The 16,232-nt window shown below is 54.2% G+C and overlaps 1 protein-coding gene across 1 annotated transcript in view; it reads left to right on the forward strand.

The window, feature by feature from the left end:
* LOC132836820 (solute carrier family 23 member 2-like) overlaps positions 1 to 16,232 on the forward strand; it is a 44,632-nt gene that overhangs the window by 19,431 nt on the left and 8,969 nt on the right. The window contains exons 6-13 of the mRNA XM_060856286.1: positions 2,282 to 2,370; positions 3,351 to 3,418; positions 4,541 to 4,722; positions 6,185 to 6,305; positions 6,855 to 7,011; positions 8,035 to 8,182; positions 10,144 to 10,249; positions 14,505 to 14,634. Coding sequence (XP_060712269.1) covers positions 2,282 to 2,370; positions 3,351 to 3,418; positions 4,541 to 4,722; positions 6,185 to 6,305; positions 6,855 to 7,011; positions 8,035 to 8,182; positions 10,144 to 10,249; positions 14,505 to 14,634 — 1,001 coding nt within the window. The remainder of the gene's footprint in view (positions 1 to 2,281; positions 2,371 to 3,350; positions 3,419 to 4,540; positions 4,723 to 6,184; positions 6,306 to 6,854; positions 7,012 to 8,034; positions 8,183 to 10,143; positions 10,250 to 14,504; positions 14,635 to 16,232) is intronic.

Below are 16,232 nucleotides of genomic sequence, written 5' to 3' on the forward strand. Positions count from 1 at the left end.
TATAAAATCATAAAATCTTTTCTGTCAGATGGGAGTATATCTTTCCGGTGAGATTTAAAAAGGACATGAGGGGCAGCGTTATTACACAGCAAGTGAATTTCAAGAGGATTTGGTGGATGTGGATACAGTCACAACATTGACATCACTAGGAAATGTTTGGATGGATATTGGCCAGGAGCAAGCAGGTGGGATCAGTTGAGTTTGGGATTCCGGTCAGCATGGACGAGTTGGGCCGAAAGGTCTGTCTCTGACGCAGAGTGAAACCTGAACAGTGGAATGCTGTGAGATTGAAGAGGGTGAGATTTGGTGAGCACTGGGATAATAACTAGCTGTGCTGTTGGCTTGATGCCTGGGGTTTGAGGCTTTGATCATTGCCTTATGACCCTGTCACATGGAAAGAGCTCCACCCTATGGCTGTGTGCTGAGCCAATGGGAATTGACCAGGAACGCTGACTCCAATCCAACTCCGAGTCTCTGCTCTGTCCAGCTGTACTTGAACATGTGCGTTATTCCCTAACAGTAGGCATCGCTCTCTGCTCAGGTCAGGAGACCTCAGCTTATCAGTGAGGCAGTGTGCACAGAATCAGGCCCTTCAGCCCATCGGGCTTGTCCTGGTCCTGAAACAAGCATCTCACAGCTCTAACCCCACCTCCCAGCACCTGGCCCATATCCTGACCATCACATCTGCATACGTCCGCAATGTGATGGGGGTTTCTGCCTCTCCCACCCTCACAGGCAGAGAGTTCCAGATTCCCCTGAGTGAGAAAGGTTTCCCCCACGTCCCCTCGAAACCTCCTAGCCTTTCCCTTCACCCTCTGTCCCCCCTCAGTCACTGTCCGCTGCAGCAAGGGGCAAACTTCCTTCCTGCTCCCATTGTCTGTCCCCCTCAGAATGTGACACATCTCTCCTGTGGAAACGTTGTCTCCAACTCTCATTGTTGTCAGAGAGTTTGGGATGAAGCACGTACTGTGGGAGAGGTTTCAGGACAGAATTCCAGAGCTCAGACCCCCAGACAGCTGAAGGCTGGAATAAACAGTGTCCAGATTTTGACAGTAAGTCTGTGAGTTATGGTTTCCTCCCTTGCTGGCTTTGTGCACACTGAGCCCTGCCTAGATGCTCCCGATCCAGCAACCCATCCACACTGTCCAAGATCCGACAAGATTCCCAAGACCGAAGCCGATTCTCTCCTGGGTCTCACGATCATCTCGAACCTTCACTCAGCCCCCAGAGGAAATCTTCAGAGAATGGGGTGTCCTTCTAGGCTGAAACTGGGATACATGGATAAAATAAACTTGGGAATAGGTTAAGAAGACAGCACTCCTTGTGCCATTGTCACTCTGATCAGAGATAAAAGCACATGGGACCATGGGTAGTGCACTGAAATGGACAGAAAATTGGTTTGTCGACAGGAATCAAAAAGTAGAAATAAAATGGGTTGTTTCTGAATGGTAGGCAGTTACCTGTGAGTTTCCACAAGGATTGGTACTTGGACCCCAGCTGTTCACAGTATTCATTCATGATTTCGGTGAGGGAACTAGATGTAATACTCCAGAATTTGCAGATGGCACAGAGCTGGGTGGTTGGGAAAACTGTGAGGGGGATGCAGCGATGTCGCAGTGTGATTTATACAGACTGAGTGAATGGCCAAATGCAGAGCAGATGCAGCATAACGTGGATAAGTATCAGGTGATTTATTTTGGCACCAAAAGTAGGAAGACAGATTATGCTTTGAATGGCTGCAAATTGAGACAGGAAAATGTTCAGTGAGACCTGGGAGTCCTCATGCACCACCCACGAAGTGCTCAGGCACAGCAGGCAGTAAAGGTGGCAAACTCTGTGTTGATCTTCACAGTGAGAGGACTGGAATTCAGGGATAAGGATTTCTTGTTGGAATTCAGGGATAAGGATTTCTTGTTGGAATTATACAGGGTTGTGGGAAGGCCACACCTGGAATGCTGTGTGCAGTTCTGGTCTCCTTATCTGAGGAAGGATGTCGACGGAGTGCAATGAAGGTTTCCCAGATGGATTCCTGGGATGCCAGGACTGACCAATAAAGGCAGGATTGATTAGTTTGGAATATATTCACTGAAGTTCAGGTGAAGGAGGAGAGGGCTGGATCTCATCTCCAACATGACTGGAGGGAGTCAGGAAGGAGCTTCCGAAGGGTGGGGGAATCTGGAACACGTGCTGCTTGTGTTGAGAGTCTGTGGGGGGGGGGGGGGGGGGAGAGCTTTTCTCTGTGTGTTGCCCTGTGTAATTGCTGTGTTGTTGGGTTTGACAGGCTGCCCTTGTTTCAGGCCAGTGCCTTTGCCTTCCTCGCTCCCGCTCGAGCCATTCTGTCCCTGGAGAAATGGAAATGTAATAACTCAGGTATGGGGAGAGTGTGACACTCACTGCTCGGGATGAAGGGGGTGGGGGGGGAGGTGGGATCAGAGTGTGGGACAGAATTCACGGTGGGGTCCTGCAGGCTTCTCACTGGCTCAGGGACAAGGCCATGTCTTCCAGCTCCTCGGAAACAGACGTTCTCAGGGATGCTCATCTCAATGTCCAGCATCCTCCCAGGAATTTTCCTTCCCTTACTGCTCTGCACGTTCAGACATAGGAGCAGCAGGAGGCCACTCAGCCCATCCAGTCTGCTCCGCCATTCAATCAGATCGTGGCTGAGCTGATCACCCACGACTCCCCCTTTCCTGCCTGTCCCCCATCACCCTTGATTCCCCCTCCCTCCCCTCTGTGACCCAGCCTCTCCATCCCTCTGCGGGAGAGAATCCCACAGCCTCACTCCCCTCAGAGAGGAGAAATTCCTCCACATCTCTCCCTTCACTGGGTGACCCCTTTCTCTGAAAGTACACTCTCTGGTCCCAGACTCCCACAAGGGGGAACAACCTCTCCATATCCCTAAGGATCTTGTACATTTCAGCAAGGTCTCCTGTCATTCCAATGAGCTGCAGTCAGTACAAGCCCACCCTACGCAACCTGTCCTCTTAAGAGAGTCCCTCCATCCCCAGGATCAGCCAAGTGAATCTTCTCTGGACTGCATCCAATGGCCAGTCTATCCTTCCTTAGAGAAGGGTCTGAAAACTGGGTGGGGTACGTGTGTGTGTGTGTGTGTGTGTGTGTGTGTGTGTGTGTGTGTGTGTGTGTGTGTGTGTGTGTGTGTGTGTGTGTGTGTGTGTGTGTGTGTGTTTGTGTGTGTGTGTGTGTGTGTGTGTGTGTGTGTGTGTGTGTGTGTGTGTGTGTGAGTGAGAGAGAGACAGACAGACACACACACACACAAAGGGCCAGGGGCATTAAGCTCTTTGACAGTTCTTTGACTCTCTCTCTGTTTTCTCCATGTCCTTACCTTTAAGATATAACCTTTCAGAATAGCTCCGAAGTGATGGACACCTCACATATTTGGCATCCCAGGATCCGAGAGGTAAGGCTCTCTCAGAGGTACTCCTTAATGTTGGTCACAACTCCCTCAACGTCTTCTTGTTGATGGTGTGTCCTTTCAGACCCAGGTCTGGGCTGAGAGGGGCAGGGGTCACGAGGGGAGGGGGTCGGGAGGGGAGGGGATAAGGTGGGAGTACTGTTGGTGACAGTGTCAGGGTACGCCATTAACTGAAGTGGTCCCTCTGTCTCTCTCCTGGTTCTGCACTGAGGCAGTCAGCAGAGACGGCTGATGAAGTGATCCTGTCCTGCTCTCTCGCTCTCTCTCTCTCTCAGCTCCCTGACTCTGGGATGCTGGCTCCATCCCGGACATCCAGTTCCGAGCTGTTGGGTGAAACCTCTCCGTGTCGCTGTGGGAGAATCCCAGGTGGACTGTGGTCCCAGCGAGTGTCTGTCTGACCAGGAGAATGGCTGGGAGACCCTGAGGGACCCACCTCGATGCTGTACGGTCTGAACCCACCTCAGTGAGTGACAGTTGTCACCGGACCCTACCCTCCATCCTTCAGATCCCATGTCCCTCCCGATAGCTCCCAGCCCGGAGCGGGAGCACATTGGCGCAGCCGTGTGCGTTGGGTGCAGTGGTGAGGGTACTGTTAGACATGGGAACAGAGCTGCGGATGTGCCCAGGCCTCGATGTGGCTAGGGGGACGGGGGCGTGTATATGTGACCTTCTGACAGGCCAGGGGATTGCAGGGGGCTTTAATCCGCGTCACACTTCCATTTCTCCCGTAGACAAGCCCCACGGATGAGGGGAAGGGATGGGGACTGGAGTGGGATGAGAAAGCAGGGAGGGAGATAGCCCAAGTGGAACTCTGTGACCCTGGGGCCGGTGGGAGAGGGGGATGGCCAGAATTCCCCCCCTGGCCTATCCTGAGCGTGCTGGCCATCAGAAGGTTGGTGTTCCATCAGAAGGGTGGGCTGGTTTGGACAGACCTTCTCTTTGTCCCCACCGAGGGGCGCCTGGCTGTGACTAGGCAGTTCACCATGACTCAGCCCTCTGCTGCTCTCCCTGATGGTCGCGAAGCCCCCCGGGAGACTTGAGGGGGGGCTCCAAGGCCATTCTGCCCCTCTAGTCCAGTGGAGTGACTTGCCCCTCTGCTTCCCACAGATCCAAGGCGCCATCATCATGTCCTCGCTGGTGGAGGTGCTGATCGGGTTACTGGGTCTGCCTGGCATTCTGCTGAACTACATCGGACCCTTGACCATCACCCCAACGGTGGCTCTGATTGGCCTGTCCGGTTACCAGGCAGCTGGCGAGCGAGCTGGGCAGCACTGGGGCATTGCCATGCTGTGAGTATGGACAGGCAGTGGGGCAGGGCTGGCATTGGGGAGGGGATACTGTGGGATTGCTCAGGGGTGGTGCCAAGCTGAAGGAAGCACTTGTCATGTGGTTAGCTCACCCCCCCACCCAAGACTGTCCAATGGTCATGCCCTGCCCTGAGGAGTTGGGTGGAGGGGTGGGAGCAGGAAAGGGGGTTCTCCTTCCCTTCAGGAGTCGGTGAGCCTGAGGAGGGGGAAAGGGAGGGATTGGGAAGGGATAGTGACCCCTCAGTCTGGGGCTGTGCACTGTCAGTGTCAGGGCTGCAGTGAGTCTCCTGTTCCACCCCGAAACCAATGGCCTGCCCCCCCAGTTCCACAGGCGTTACAACTCACCGGCTCCCCTCTCCCTCCAGTGTCCACGGCTCTGGGTGTGGAGGTCCGCAGATGGGGCTCTGAAGTGCCCTCGGATGCAGGGGCAGGCTGTGATGTCCTGAGTCAGTGGGATAGTACAGTGGGTTGTCGATGAGGGGGCGTTGCTGACCATGTGAGTGGGCACATGCTGTAGACCCCCTCCCTCTATCCGGCTGTGTCCCCCAGTGCAGTGCCAGGTCTGAGTTGGCAACCTCCCTGATGTAGGGAGCGGCGTTCCTGGACAGAGGTTGTGGGGTTCCCGGACGGAGGGAGTGGGTACCCATTCAGAGGGAGTAGGGTTCCCAGACAGAGAGAGTGGGATTCTCGAACAGAGGAAGCGAGGTTCCCGGATGGATGGAGTGGGGTTCCCGGTCGGAGGGAGCGGTATTCCTGCACAGATGGCACAGGTTTCGCGGACAGAGGGCGCGGTATTCCCGGATGGAGTGAGTAGTATTCCTGGATGGAGGGAGCAGTATTCCTGGAAGGTGGGAGTGAGGTTCCCAGATGGAGGGAGCGGAGTTTCCAGATGGAGGGAGCAGTATTCCCGGACGGAGGGCACAGTATTCTCGGACAGAGGGTGCGGTATTCCCGGACGGAGTGCGCGGTATTCCCGGACGGAGTGCGCGGTATTCCCAGATGGAGGGAGTGGTATTCCTGGATGGAGTGTGCAGTATTCCCGGACGGAGGGCGCGGTATTCCCGGACGGAGGGCGCGGTATTCCCGGACGGAGGGCGCGGTTTTCCCGGACGGAGAGCGCGGTATTCCCAGACGGAAGGAATGGTATTCCCGGACGGAGGGCGCAGGTTTCCCGGACGGAGGGCGCGGTATTCCCGGACGGAGGGCGCGGTATTCCCGGACGGAGGGAATGGTATTCCCGGACGGAGGGCGCGGGTTTCCCGGACGGAGGGAATGGTATTCCTGAACAGAGGGCGCGGTATTCCCGAACAGAGGGAGCGGTATTCCCGGACGGAAGGAATGGTATTCCCGGACGGAGGGCGCGGGTTTCCCGGACGGAGGGAACAGGGATGACTCACTGCTGCTCCAGCCCTGAATGTTGCTGGTGTGTTTGTTTCCCTCCCAGGACCATCTTCTTGGTGCTGTTTTTCTCTCAGTACGCTCGCAATGTGAAACTTCCCCTTCCGGTTTATAAATACAAGAAAGGTTGGACTGCCTACAGACTGCAGCTCTTTAAGATGTTCCCGGTGAGTACACTGGTCCAGGGGGTTACGGGCAGCACCCACTCACTCACTCCCTGGCTTTTCACAGCTCACCATCCTGCCTGGAGACAGGCAAAATCCCACCCTCCTCCCCACAGAGCGATCCGATTCCCCAGTGAGCAAATGGATCTCTCGAGAAGGACTCGATCCCCAGGGATAGAGACTGGATCTCCAGCAAGCAAATGGATTCCCTGACAGGGACTTGATCCCCAGTGATCGAGTCAATCCGTCAGGGAGTGACTGGGAGGCCCTGAGGAGGGGATGGATGAGGGAGTGGTCGAGAGGGCGATGGGGTGGGCATGGAGGGGGTGAGCGTTTGCTGGGTCCTATTGGGATCTTGCTGTGCTATCAGAGCCGGGCTTTCCCTTGGGAGGGTTGAGCTGAGGTTGGGCAGCAGAGTGCTGTTGGCAAGGTGGCACCCTCTCAGTGCTGTGCTTTGGCAGCAGATCCTCCAGCAGATGGCAGAGTGCCTGGCAGTGTAGTTATTGTGTCTGACTGACTCCCAGCTCCTCCTTTCTGGCTGTTGTCCTGCAGATTATCTTGGCCATCCTGGTCTCGTGGTTCCTGTGCTTTATCTTCACCGTGACGGATGTTTTCCCACCAGCCAGTGGTCAGTATGGATACTACGCTCGGACTGATGCTCGGAAAGGTGTCCTCTCTGTCGCTCCGTGGTTCAAAGTTCCTTACCCCTGTAAGTCTGCTACGTAGCCGTGAGACTGTTCCTGCCTGTCCTCCATGGTCAGAGTGTTGGGCCATACCAGTGCAGATTTAACCCTCTGTCACAGTAGACCCCAACACAAAGGACTGCTCCACATCACTGGCTGCTTAGACCAGCATCAAACATGGGATATCTCAGTGTGTTCTCCATTACCCCTCACCCACGCTGTACCCACACTGTACCCCTCACTCACACTGTACCCACACTATACCCCCTCACCCACGCTGTACCCCCTCACCCACGCTGTACCCCCTCACCCACACTGTACCCACACTGTACCCCCTCACCCACACTGTACCCACACTGTACCCACACTGTACCCTCACTGTACCCCCTCGCCGACCCCTCACTGACCCCTCACTGACTCTGTATTATGGTGGGCTCTCGGAGCATGGGGTAGACCATTCACGCCTGCCTGGGATAGTGAGAAATGCCTTCATCCCGAGAGTGTGGGGAAGAAACAGAACTGCGTTAGGTGTACCAGCCATGATCAGACTGAATGGTGGGTCAGGCTCAGGGGCCGAATGGCCTACTCCTGCTCCTGTGTTCGTTGAACCAGTTTGCTCACAGCAAGCTCCCACAAAGGTATGGCAGGTGTTGGTCTGCTCAGCGGGGCCATGTCCCCCACACTCTGGGATCCTCCCATGTACCTGGCAGCTCCTGGTCTGAGGTGGTGGCTCTGTGTGTGGTAATGGGGAAGCCATTCAGCCCACACGGTGTGTGTACTACCTCACAGAGTGGTGTTGGAATGTCTGCCTGCGTTGTGGATGTGAATCCGTCATGGCAATGGGAAGAGCACCTTCCAATTCTGGGATCCGAGGGCAGCTCACTCCTGTAGCCTCTGGTCAGGGAGTTCAGGGAGCAAGGGGCCCAGAGCTGGAATATGCTGCATGTGGAGCCTCTCACACTCCCTGGGAAGGGGTCTGGATTGGTAGGTACCCCTCCATCTCTCTTTCTGTGTGCCAGCCTGACCATGTGTCTTGTCGTCTCCATCAGGTCAGTGGGGTTTGCCCACAGTCTCGGCCGCGGGGGTAATTGGCATGCTGAGTGCCGTCGTCGCTAGCATCATTGAATCCATCGGCGATTACTATGCCTGTGCCCGGTTATCCTGTGCCCCACCTCCACCAGTCCATGCCATTAACAGGTAGGCCAACTCTCTCTCTCGGGCTTTCAATCTGACTTGCCCCTTGATCTCTCTATCTCCCCCACCCCACCTTCTCATCCACAAACCCCCACATCCTCTCTCCCCATCTCCTCCCCACCGTATCGCTCTCTTTCTCTCTCTCTCTCTCTCCCCCCCTTTCTCTTTGTTTCTCTCAATTACTTTTTCTCTCTCCTCTTTTTCACTTTATCTCCAAATCTCTTTCTTGCTCTCTACCCTCCCATCTCTCTCTGTCTCTCTACTTTCTGTGAATGTTTTTATCTCCCCCTTTTGTCAATCTTCTTGTTCTCTTGCTCCGCTGCCCCGTCTCACCCTCCCTCTCGCACTCTTTTGCTCTCTCTCTCTCTCTCTCTCTCTCTCTCTCTCTTTCCCCCACCTCCCCAAGCCTGGACTCCATCAGAAACCTGGAGGCCTGATAGTTTCATACCCAGAGTGCAGGGACCGATCATACCCCAGAGAATGGCTCTTCACTCGAGGGCATTGGGCAACAAGACCTCGCAGAGATGTTCAGATAGGGGAGGTAGTGAGGGTTGGGCACTGAGGGGGGAGGTCGTGAGGGTTGGGCACTGAGGGGGGAGGTAGTGAGGGTTGGGCACTAAGGAGGGAGGTAGTGAGGGTTGGGCACTGAGGGAGCAGGTATGAGGGTTGGGCACTGGGGGGGAGGTAGTGAGGGTTGGGCACTGAGGGAGCAGGCAGTGAGGGTTGGGCACTGACGGGGGAGGTAGTGAGGGTTGGGCACTGAGGGAGCAGGCAGTGAGGGTTGGGCACTGACGGGGGAGGTAGTGAGGGTTGGGCACTGAGGGAGCAGGTATGAGGGTTGGGGACTGAGGGGGGAGGTAGTGAGGGTTGGGCACTGAGAGATCAGGTCATGGAGGTTGGGCACGGAGGGAGCAAGTAGTGAGGGTTGGGCACTGGGGGGGTAGTGAGGGTTGGGCACTGAGGGGGGGAGGTCGTGAGGGTTGGGCACTGAGGGAGCAGGTAGTGAGAACTGGGCACTGAGGGGGTTAGTGAGGGAGCAGGTAGTGAGGATTGAGCACTGAGGGAGCAGGTAGTGAGGGTTGGGCACTGAAGGGGAGGGAGTGAGGGTTGGGCACTGAGGGGGGGAGGTCGTGAGGGTTGGGCACTGAGGGAGCAGGTATGAGGGTTGGGCACTGAGGGGGGAGGTAGTGAGGGTTGGGCACTGAGGGGGGAGGTAGTGAGGGTTGGGCACTGAGGGAGCAGGCAGTGAGGGTTGGGCACCGAGGGAGCAGGTAGTGAGGGTTGGGCACTGAGGGAGCAGGTATGAGGGTTAGGCACTAAGGGAGCAGGTAGTGAGGTTTGGGCACTGACGGGGGAGGTAGTGAGGGTTGGGCACTGAGGGGGTGGTAGTGAGGGTTGGGCACTGAGGGAGCAGGCAGTGAGGGTTGGGCACTGACGGGGGAGGTAGTGAGGATTGGGCACTGAGGGGGGAGGTATGAGGGTTAGGCACTAAGGGAGCAGGCAGTGAGGGTTGGGCACTGACGGGGGAGGTAGTGAGGGTTGGGCACTGAGAGATCAGGTCATGGAGGTTGGTCATGGAGGGAGCAGGTAGTGAGGGTTGGGCACTGGGGGGGTAGTGAGGGTTGGGCACTGAGGGGGGAGGTAGTGAGGGATGGGCACTGAGGGAGCAGGTAGTGAGGACTGGGCACTGAGGGGGTTAGTGAGGGAGCAGGTAGTGAGGATTGGGTACTGTGTGGAAGGGTGTGTAGTGATGGGTGGGGTCAGATGACTGGGTCTCCCTTGGCCCCTGTTGGGTTGACTGGTCAGGCATCTCCCTGTGTCCAATGTGCTGCAGCTTGAGCTGTTCCACACATGAAGGCAGCACACTGCAGTCGAGCAGCCGGTGGGTATTGGGCTGGGAATGGGCGGTGGTGAGGAATCGCTAACGTATGTATGGTTACTGACAGCTGTCACTCTCTTCATAGGGGCATCATGGTGGAAGGCTTGTCCTGTGTCCTGGATGGACTGTTTGGAACGGGAAATGGCTCCACATCATCCAGCCCCAACATCGGGGTGTTGGGAATCACCAAGGTGGGCTGCTGGTGGGCACTGTGCCCCCTTCCTTCCCAGCACCTTTGGAAGTGACCCAGCCATGTTGTAGCTTCATAGAACATAGAACATAGAAGGATACAGCGCAGTACAGGCCCTTCGGCCCTCGATGTTGCGCCGACCGAATCCTACCTAACCTATACTAGCCCAATAACTTCCAAATGCCTATCCAATGCCCGCTTAAATGACCATAAAGAAGGAGAGTTCACCACTGATACGGGCAGGGCATTCCATGAACTCACAACCCGCTGTGTGAAGAATCTACCCCTAACATCTGTCCTATACCTACCACCCCTTAATTTAAAGCTATGTCCCCTAGTAACACCTGACTCCATTAGCGGTAAAAGGTTCTTAGTATCTACCCTATCTAAACCCCTAATCATCTTATACACTTCTATCAGATCTCCCCTAAACCTTCTCTTCTCCAATGAGAACAGCCCCAAGTGCCTCAGCCTTTCCTCATAAGATTTTCCTACCATTCCAGGCAACATCCTGGTAAACCTCCTCTGCACTCGTTCTAAAGCTTCCACATCCTTCCTATAGTATGGCGACCAAAACTGCACACAATACTCCAGATGAGGCCGCACCAGAGTCTTATACAACTGCAACATGACCTCAGGACTCCGGAACTCAATTCCTCTGCCAATAAAGCCCAGTACACCATATGCCTTCCTCACAGCACTATTTACCTGGGTGGCAACTTTCAGAGATCTGTGTACATGGACACCAAGATCCCTCTGCTCATCCACACTACCAAGTAGCCTACCATTAGCCCAGTAATCCATCATCTTGTTATTCCTACCAAAGTGAATGACTTCGCACTTAGCTACATTGAATTCCATTTGCCACATTTCCGCCCAGCTCTGCAACTTATCTATATCCCGCTGTAACCTACCACTTCCTTCCTCACTATCCACAACTCCACCGACTTTTGTGTCATCCGCAAACTTGCTTACCCAGCTTTCAAGTCCTTCCTCTAGATCATTTATAAAGATAACAAAAAGCAATGGTCCCAAAACAGATCCTTGTGGTACACCGCTAGTAACTGCGCTCCAAGATGAACATAATCCATCAACTACTACCCTCTGTCTCCTTCCAGCCAGCCAATTCCTAATCCAAACCTCTGATGTATCCTCAATGCCATACCTCCGAAGTTTTAGCATTAGCCTACCATGGGGAACCTTATCGAACGCCTTACTAAAATCCATATACACAACATCTACTGCTTTACCCTCATCCACTTCCTTGGTCACCTTCTCAAAGAACTCAATAAGGTTTGTGAGGCACGACCTGCCCTTCACAAAACCATGCTGGCTATCCCTGATCACGTTATTCCTACCCAGATGTTCATAAATCTTATCCCTTACCATTCTCTCTAAGACTTTGCCCACCACTGAAGTCAGACTCACTGGCCTATAGTTACTAGGGCTATCCCTACTCCCTTTCTTGAACAATGGGACCACATTCGCTATCCTCCAGTCCTCTGGTACTATTCCCGTTGACAACGACGACATAAAAATCCAGGCCAATGGCTCTGCTATCTCCTCCCTAGCTTCCCATAGGATCCTGGGGTAAATGCCATCAGGCCCAGGAGACTTATCTATATTCATCCTTTCCAATATTCCCAAAACCTCTTCCCTGCATATTTCCAGGGCATCCATTCTAATTATTTGTGATTCCATATTCACATCAGCAACAGTGTCCTGTTCCTGAGTGAAGACTGATGAAAAGTACTGATTTAATGTCTCTCCAATCTCCTCTGCCTCCACACACAACTTCCCACTACTCTCCTTGACTGGACCGATACCTACCCTAGTCATCCTTTTATTCTTGACATACCTATAGAAAGCCTTTGGGTTTTCCCTAATCCTACCAGCTAAAGACTTTTCATGTCCCCTTCTCGCTTCTCTTAGCTCCCTCTTTAGCTCCTTCCTGGCTACCTTATAACTCTCAATCGCCCCTACTGAACCTTCACGCCTCATCTTTACATATGCCGCCTTCTTCCCTTTCACAAGGGACTCCAATTCCTTACTAAACCACGGCTGCCTCACAAGGCCCTTTACACCATGCCTGACAGGTACATACCTATCGAGGACACGCAGTAGCTGCTCCTTGAACACTCCCCACATCTCATTAGTGTTCTTCTCTTGAAGCCTGTTTTTCCAATCCACACATCCTAAGTCATGCCTCACTGCATCATAATTTCCCTGCCCCCAGCTATAGCTCTTGCCCTGCGGCGCACGATTATCCCTCTCCATCACTAAAGTAAAAGTCACCGAGTTGTGGTCACTGTCCCCGAAGTGCTCACCTACCTCCAAGTCTAACACCTGGCCTGGTTCATTACCTAGAACCAAATCCAATATAGCCTCCCCTCTTGTTGGCCTGTCGACATATTGTGTCAGGAAACCATCCTGCACACATTGTACAAACACCGACCCATCTAATGAACTCGAGCTATAGCTCTCCCAGTCAATATCTGGGAAGTTAAAGTCCCCCATAACAACCACCCTGCTACCTTCACTCTTTTCCTGAATCATCCTCGCAATATTATCCTCTACTTCTCTAGGACTATTAGGAGGCCTGTAGAAAACACCTAACAGGGTGACCTCACCTTTCCTATTTCTAACCTCAGCCCAAACTACCTCAGATGGCAAGTCCTCTTCCATCGTCCATTCCACTGCTGTGATACTGTCTTTGACAAGTAATGCCACGCCTCCCCCTTTTTTACTCCCATGTCTGATCCTACTAAAACATTTGAACCCTGGAACGTGCAACAGCCATTCTTGTCCCTGTTCTACCCACGTCTCTGTAATGGCCACAACATCGAAGTCCCAGGTACCAACCCACGCTGCAAGTTCACCTACCTTATTCCTTATACTTCTGGCATTGAAGTATACACACTTCAATCCACCTTTCTGGTTACAGGCACCCTCCTTAGAGATCGCTGCATTATTCCTCCTCCCTTCCACTCTGCTGGGTCTGTTGATTCACTGACTGATTGGGTATCTGTCTATCCCGACAGGTTCTCAAACCCACAAGAACCCTGTTCTGAGCAACTTGGTGTTAACGCTGGCTTGTGCTCACAAAACAAGCCGTTTGACAAGTGATTTCACTCTGTGCAGTGGTTGGCTGGCCTCTTTATTTTCCCATGTCCCACTCCTGGCTGGATTGTTTGATGGCCTGTCATGTTACGCTATGGTCTGGAGCTGGTTCAGAGAGACAGACAGAGAGGGAGGGCTGTGCGGGGCGTGTCCCTGCTTGCTGCTCTGATCCTGGTCCTTTGCTTCCTTTAAGGATGTTCCGAAGAGTAGTGCACTCCCCATTCACAGAGTGTTCTTCCAGTGTGGTGGGTGCTGTAAGTGCAGGTACACTGAACCCATACTGACACTGAGCAACCACTTAAAACTGCCTCTGAACGTGCATCCGTCTGTCTGGGAAACAGGTCGCGAAACCTCGAAATTTCACTGTGTCCAGCCAGCTGAGCTGCCAGTTCTCTTGCCCCAGTTAGAGGGTCAAATACTCTGACAGAGGGCAATTCACCCCCTCAGTAAGGTAGGGGGAGGCTCAGTATGACAGCCATGGGAGGGGCTGGCGGAAGGCACCTTTCAGTTCAACAGCCACAGCTTTCGGCCCTGGAGACGTGCACTGTGCCACTCCAGAGTAACTTGGAGTAATGGCGAGCTCTTTACCCAGGGTGCTTTGCTGCAGGGAAATGGCTCTATGTCTTGGAGAGGGAATGGGCTCACAGTGGGGTTTCTCTGCCAGATGGGTAAAGAATCTGTGCAGGGATGGGTGTGTGTGGCAGGGTGCTCTGTGAGGAATTTTGAGGGTGTGAGAGTGGGTGTGTGTGGATGTGATGTGTGTGGGAATGAGTGTGGAAGGTGAGGGGGAGCGCGGTGGTGGTGGTGTGTGCCAGTGTCTATGTGTGGGACATGGACCAAGCGCACAGACATGGGACGGGTTTACTTTGGGGAAACATGGTCAGCACAGACGTGTTGGACCGAAGGGTTGTATGACTCTATTTTCCTGCTCCTCGGATGCTGCCTGAACTGCTGTGCTTTTCCAGCACCACTAATCCACTGTCCCTCATGGTCATCCCATGCTGAGTGCAGACTACCAGTCAGCAAGGTGATTTTGTGATGGCTAATATAGCCTCATTAGTCTGGTAACATGGTCAGCTTATCTCTCTCTCTCTCTCTCTCTCTCTCTCTCTCTCTCTCTCTCTGTTTGTTTCTAGGTGGGGAGCAGGAGGGTGATCCAGTATGGAGCTGCAATGATGGTGCTCCTGGGGACGATCGGCAAGTTTAGTGCACTGTTTGCCTCCTTGCCAGACCCCGTGCTCGGGGCATTGTTCTGCACTTTATTTGGTAGGTTGGTGTCAGGAAGCTGCTGTGGATAGTTATTTTCCACATTCCATAGCTCAGTGTGACAGGGTGGGTATGTGACAGTGCAGATGTCAACTCCTGATCCACTCACAGGGCAACTCAGTCAGGTTAGCACCTCCAAATCAGGCACTCACCTGCGGACTCCAGATTAGGAATTCATTGAGGGGCCGAATGGCAGACTCTCACGATGAAACTCAGACAAAAGGGACATGACTGTCTCAATTCAGTCAGCATCAAGTCATACCGTACAGTGCCAATATTAACAGCTAGGCATTAAACTCAATGAAGGCACTCTGAACAAGGTCAGAGTCTAAAATTAGCGGCAACAGTGCACAGGATAAATCTCCAAGTAATATTTGATACGGAAGCAGACAGGCATGACCTACTTGGAGGGAAATGGCAAGCAAGGCATGTATTCAACTCATTCATCTCACAACAGAAGGCATCCTACAGTGCCCAGCCACACTGAGGGTCAGTGCTGAGGGAGTGCTGCACTGTCGGAGGGTCAGTGCTGAGGGAGCGCTGCACTGTCGGAGAGTCAGTACTGAGGGAGTGGGCACTGTCAGAGGATCAGTGCTGAGGGAGTGCTGCACTGTCGGAGGATCAGTACTGAGGGAGTGCTGCACTGTCAGAGGATCAGTGCTGAGGGAGTAATGCACTGTCGGAGGATCAGTGCTGAGGGAGTGCCACACTGAGGGTCAGTGCTGAGGGAGTGCTGCACTGTCGGAGGATCAGTGCTGAGGGAGTGGGCACTGTCGGAGGATCAGTGCTGAGGGAGTAATGCACTGTCGGAGGGTCAGTGCTGAGGGAGTGCCGCACTGTCGGAGGGTCAGTGCTGAGGGAGTGCCGCACTGTCGGAGGGTCAGTGCTGAGGGAGTGGGCACTGTCGGAGGGTCAGTGCTGAGGGAGTGCCACACTGTCGGAGGGTCAGTGCTGAGGGAGTGGGCACTGTCGGAGGGTCAGTGCTGAGGGAGTGCTGCACTGTCGGAGAGTTAGTGCTGAGGGAGTGCCACACTGTCGGAGGGTCAGTGCTGAGGGAATGCCACACTGTCGGAGGGTCAGTGCTGAGGGAGTGGGCACTGTCGGAGGGTCAGTGCTGAGGGAGTGCTGCACTGTCGGAGAGTCAGTGCTGAGGGAGCACCGCACTGTCGGAGGGTCAGTACTGAGGGAGTGCGTCACTGTCAGAGGGTCAGTGCTGAGGGAGTGCCGCACTGTCGGAGGGTCAGTGCTGAGGGTGTGCCGCACTGTCGGAGGGTCAGTGCTGAGGGAGTGCGTCACTGTCAGAGGATCAGTGCTGAGGGAGTGCCGCACTGTCGGAGGGTCAGTGCTGAGGGTGTGCGTCACTGTCAGAGGATCAGTGCTGAGGGAGTGCCGCACTGTCGGAGGGTCAGTGCTGAGGGAGTGCGTCACTGTCAGAGGATCAGTGCTGAGGGAGTGCCGCACTGTCGGAGGGTCAGTGCTGAGGGTGTGCGTCACTGTCGGAGGATCAGTGCTGAGGGAGCACCGCACTGTCGGAGGGTCAGTGCTGAGGGAGTGCCACACTGTCGGAGGGTCAGTGCTAATGGTGTGCCGCACTGTCG

The sequence above is a fragment of the Hemiscyllium ocellatum genome, chromosome 48 (genome assembly GCF_020745735.1).
Source record: "Hemiscyllium ocellatum isolate sHemOce1 chromosome 48, sHemOce1.pat.X.cur, whole genome shotgun sequence".
NCBI lineage: Eukaryota > Metazoa > Chordata > Chondrichthyes > Orectolobiformes > Hemiscylliidae > Hemiscyllium > Hemiscyllium ocellatum.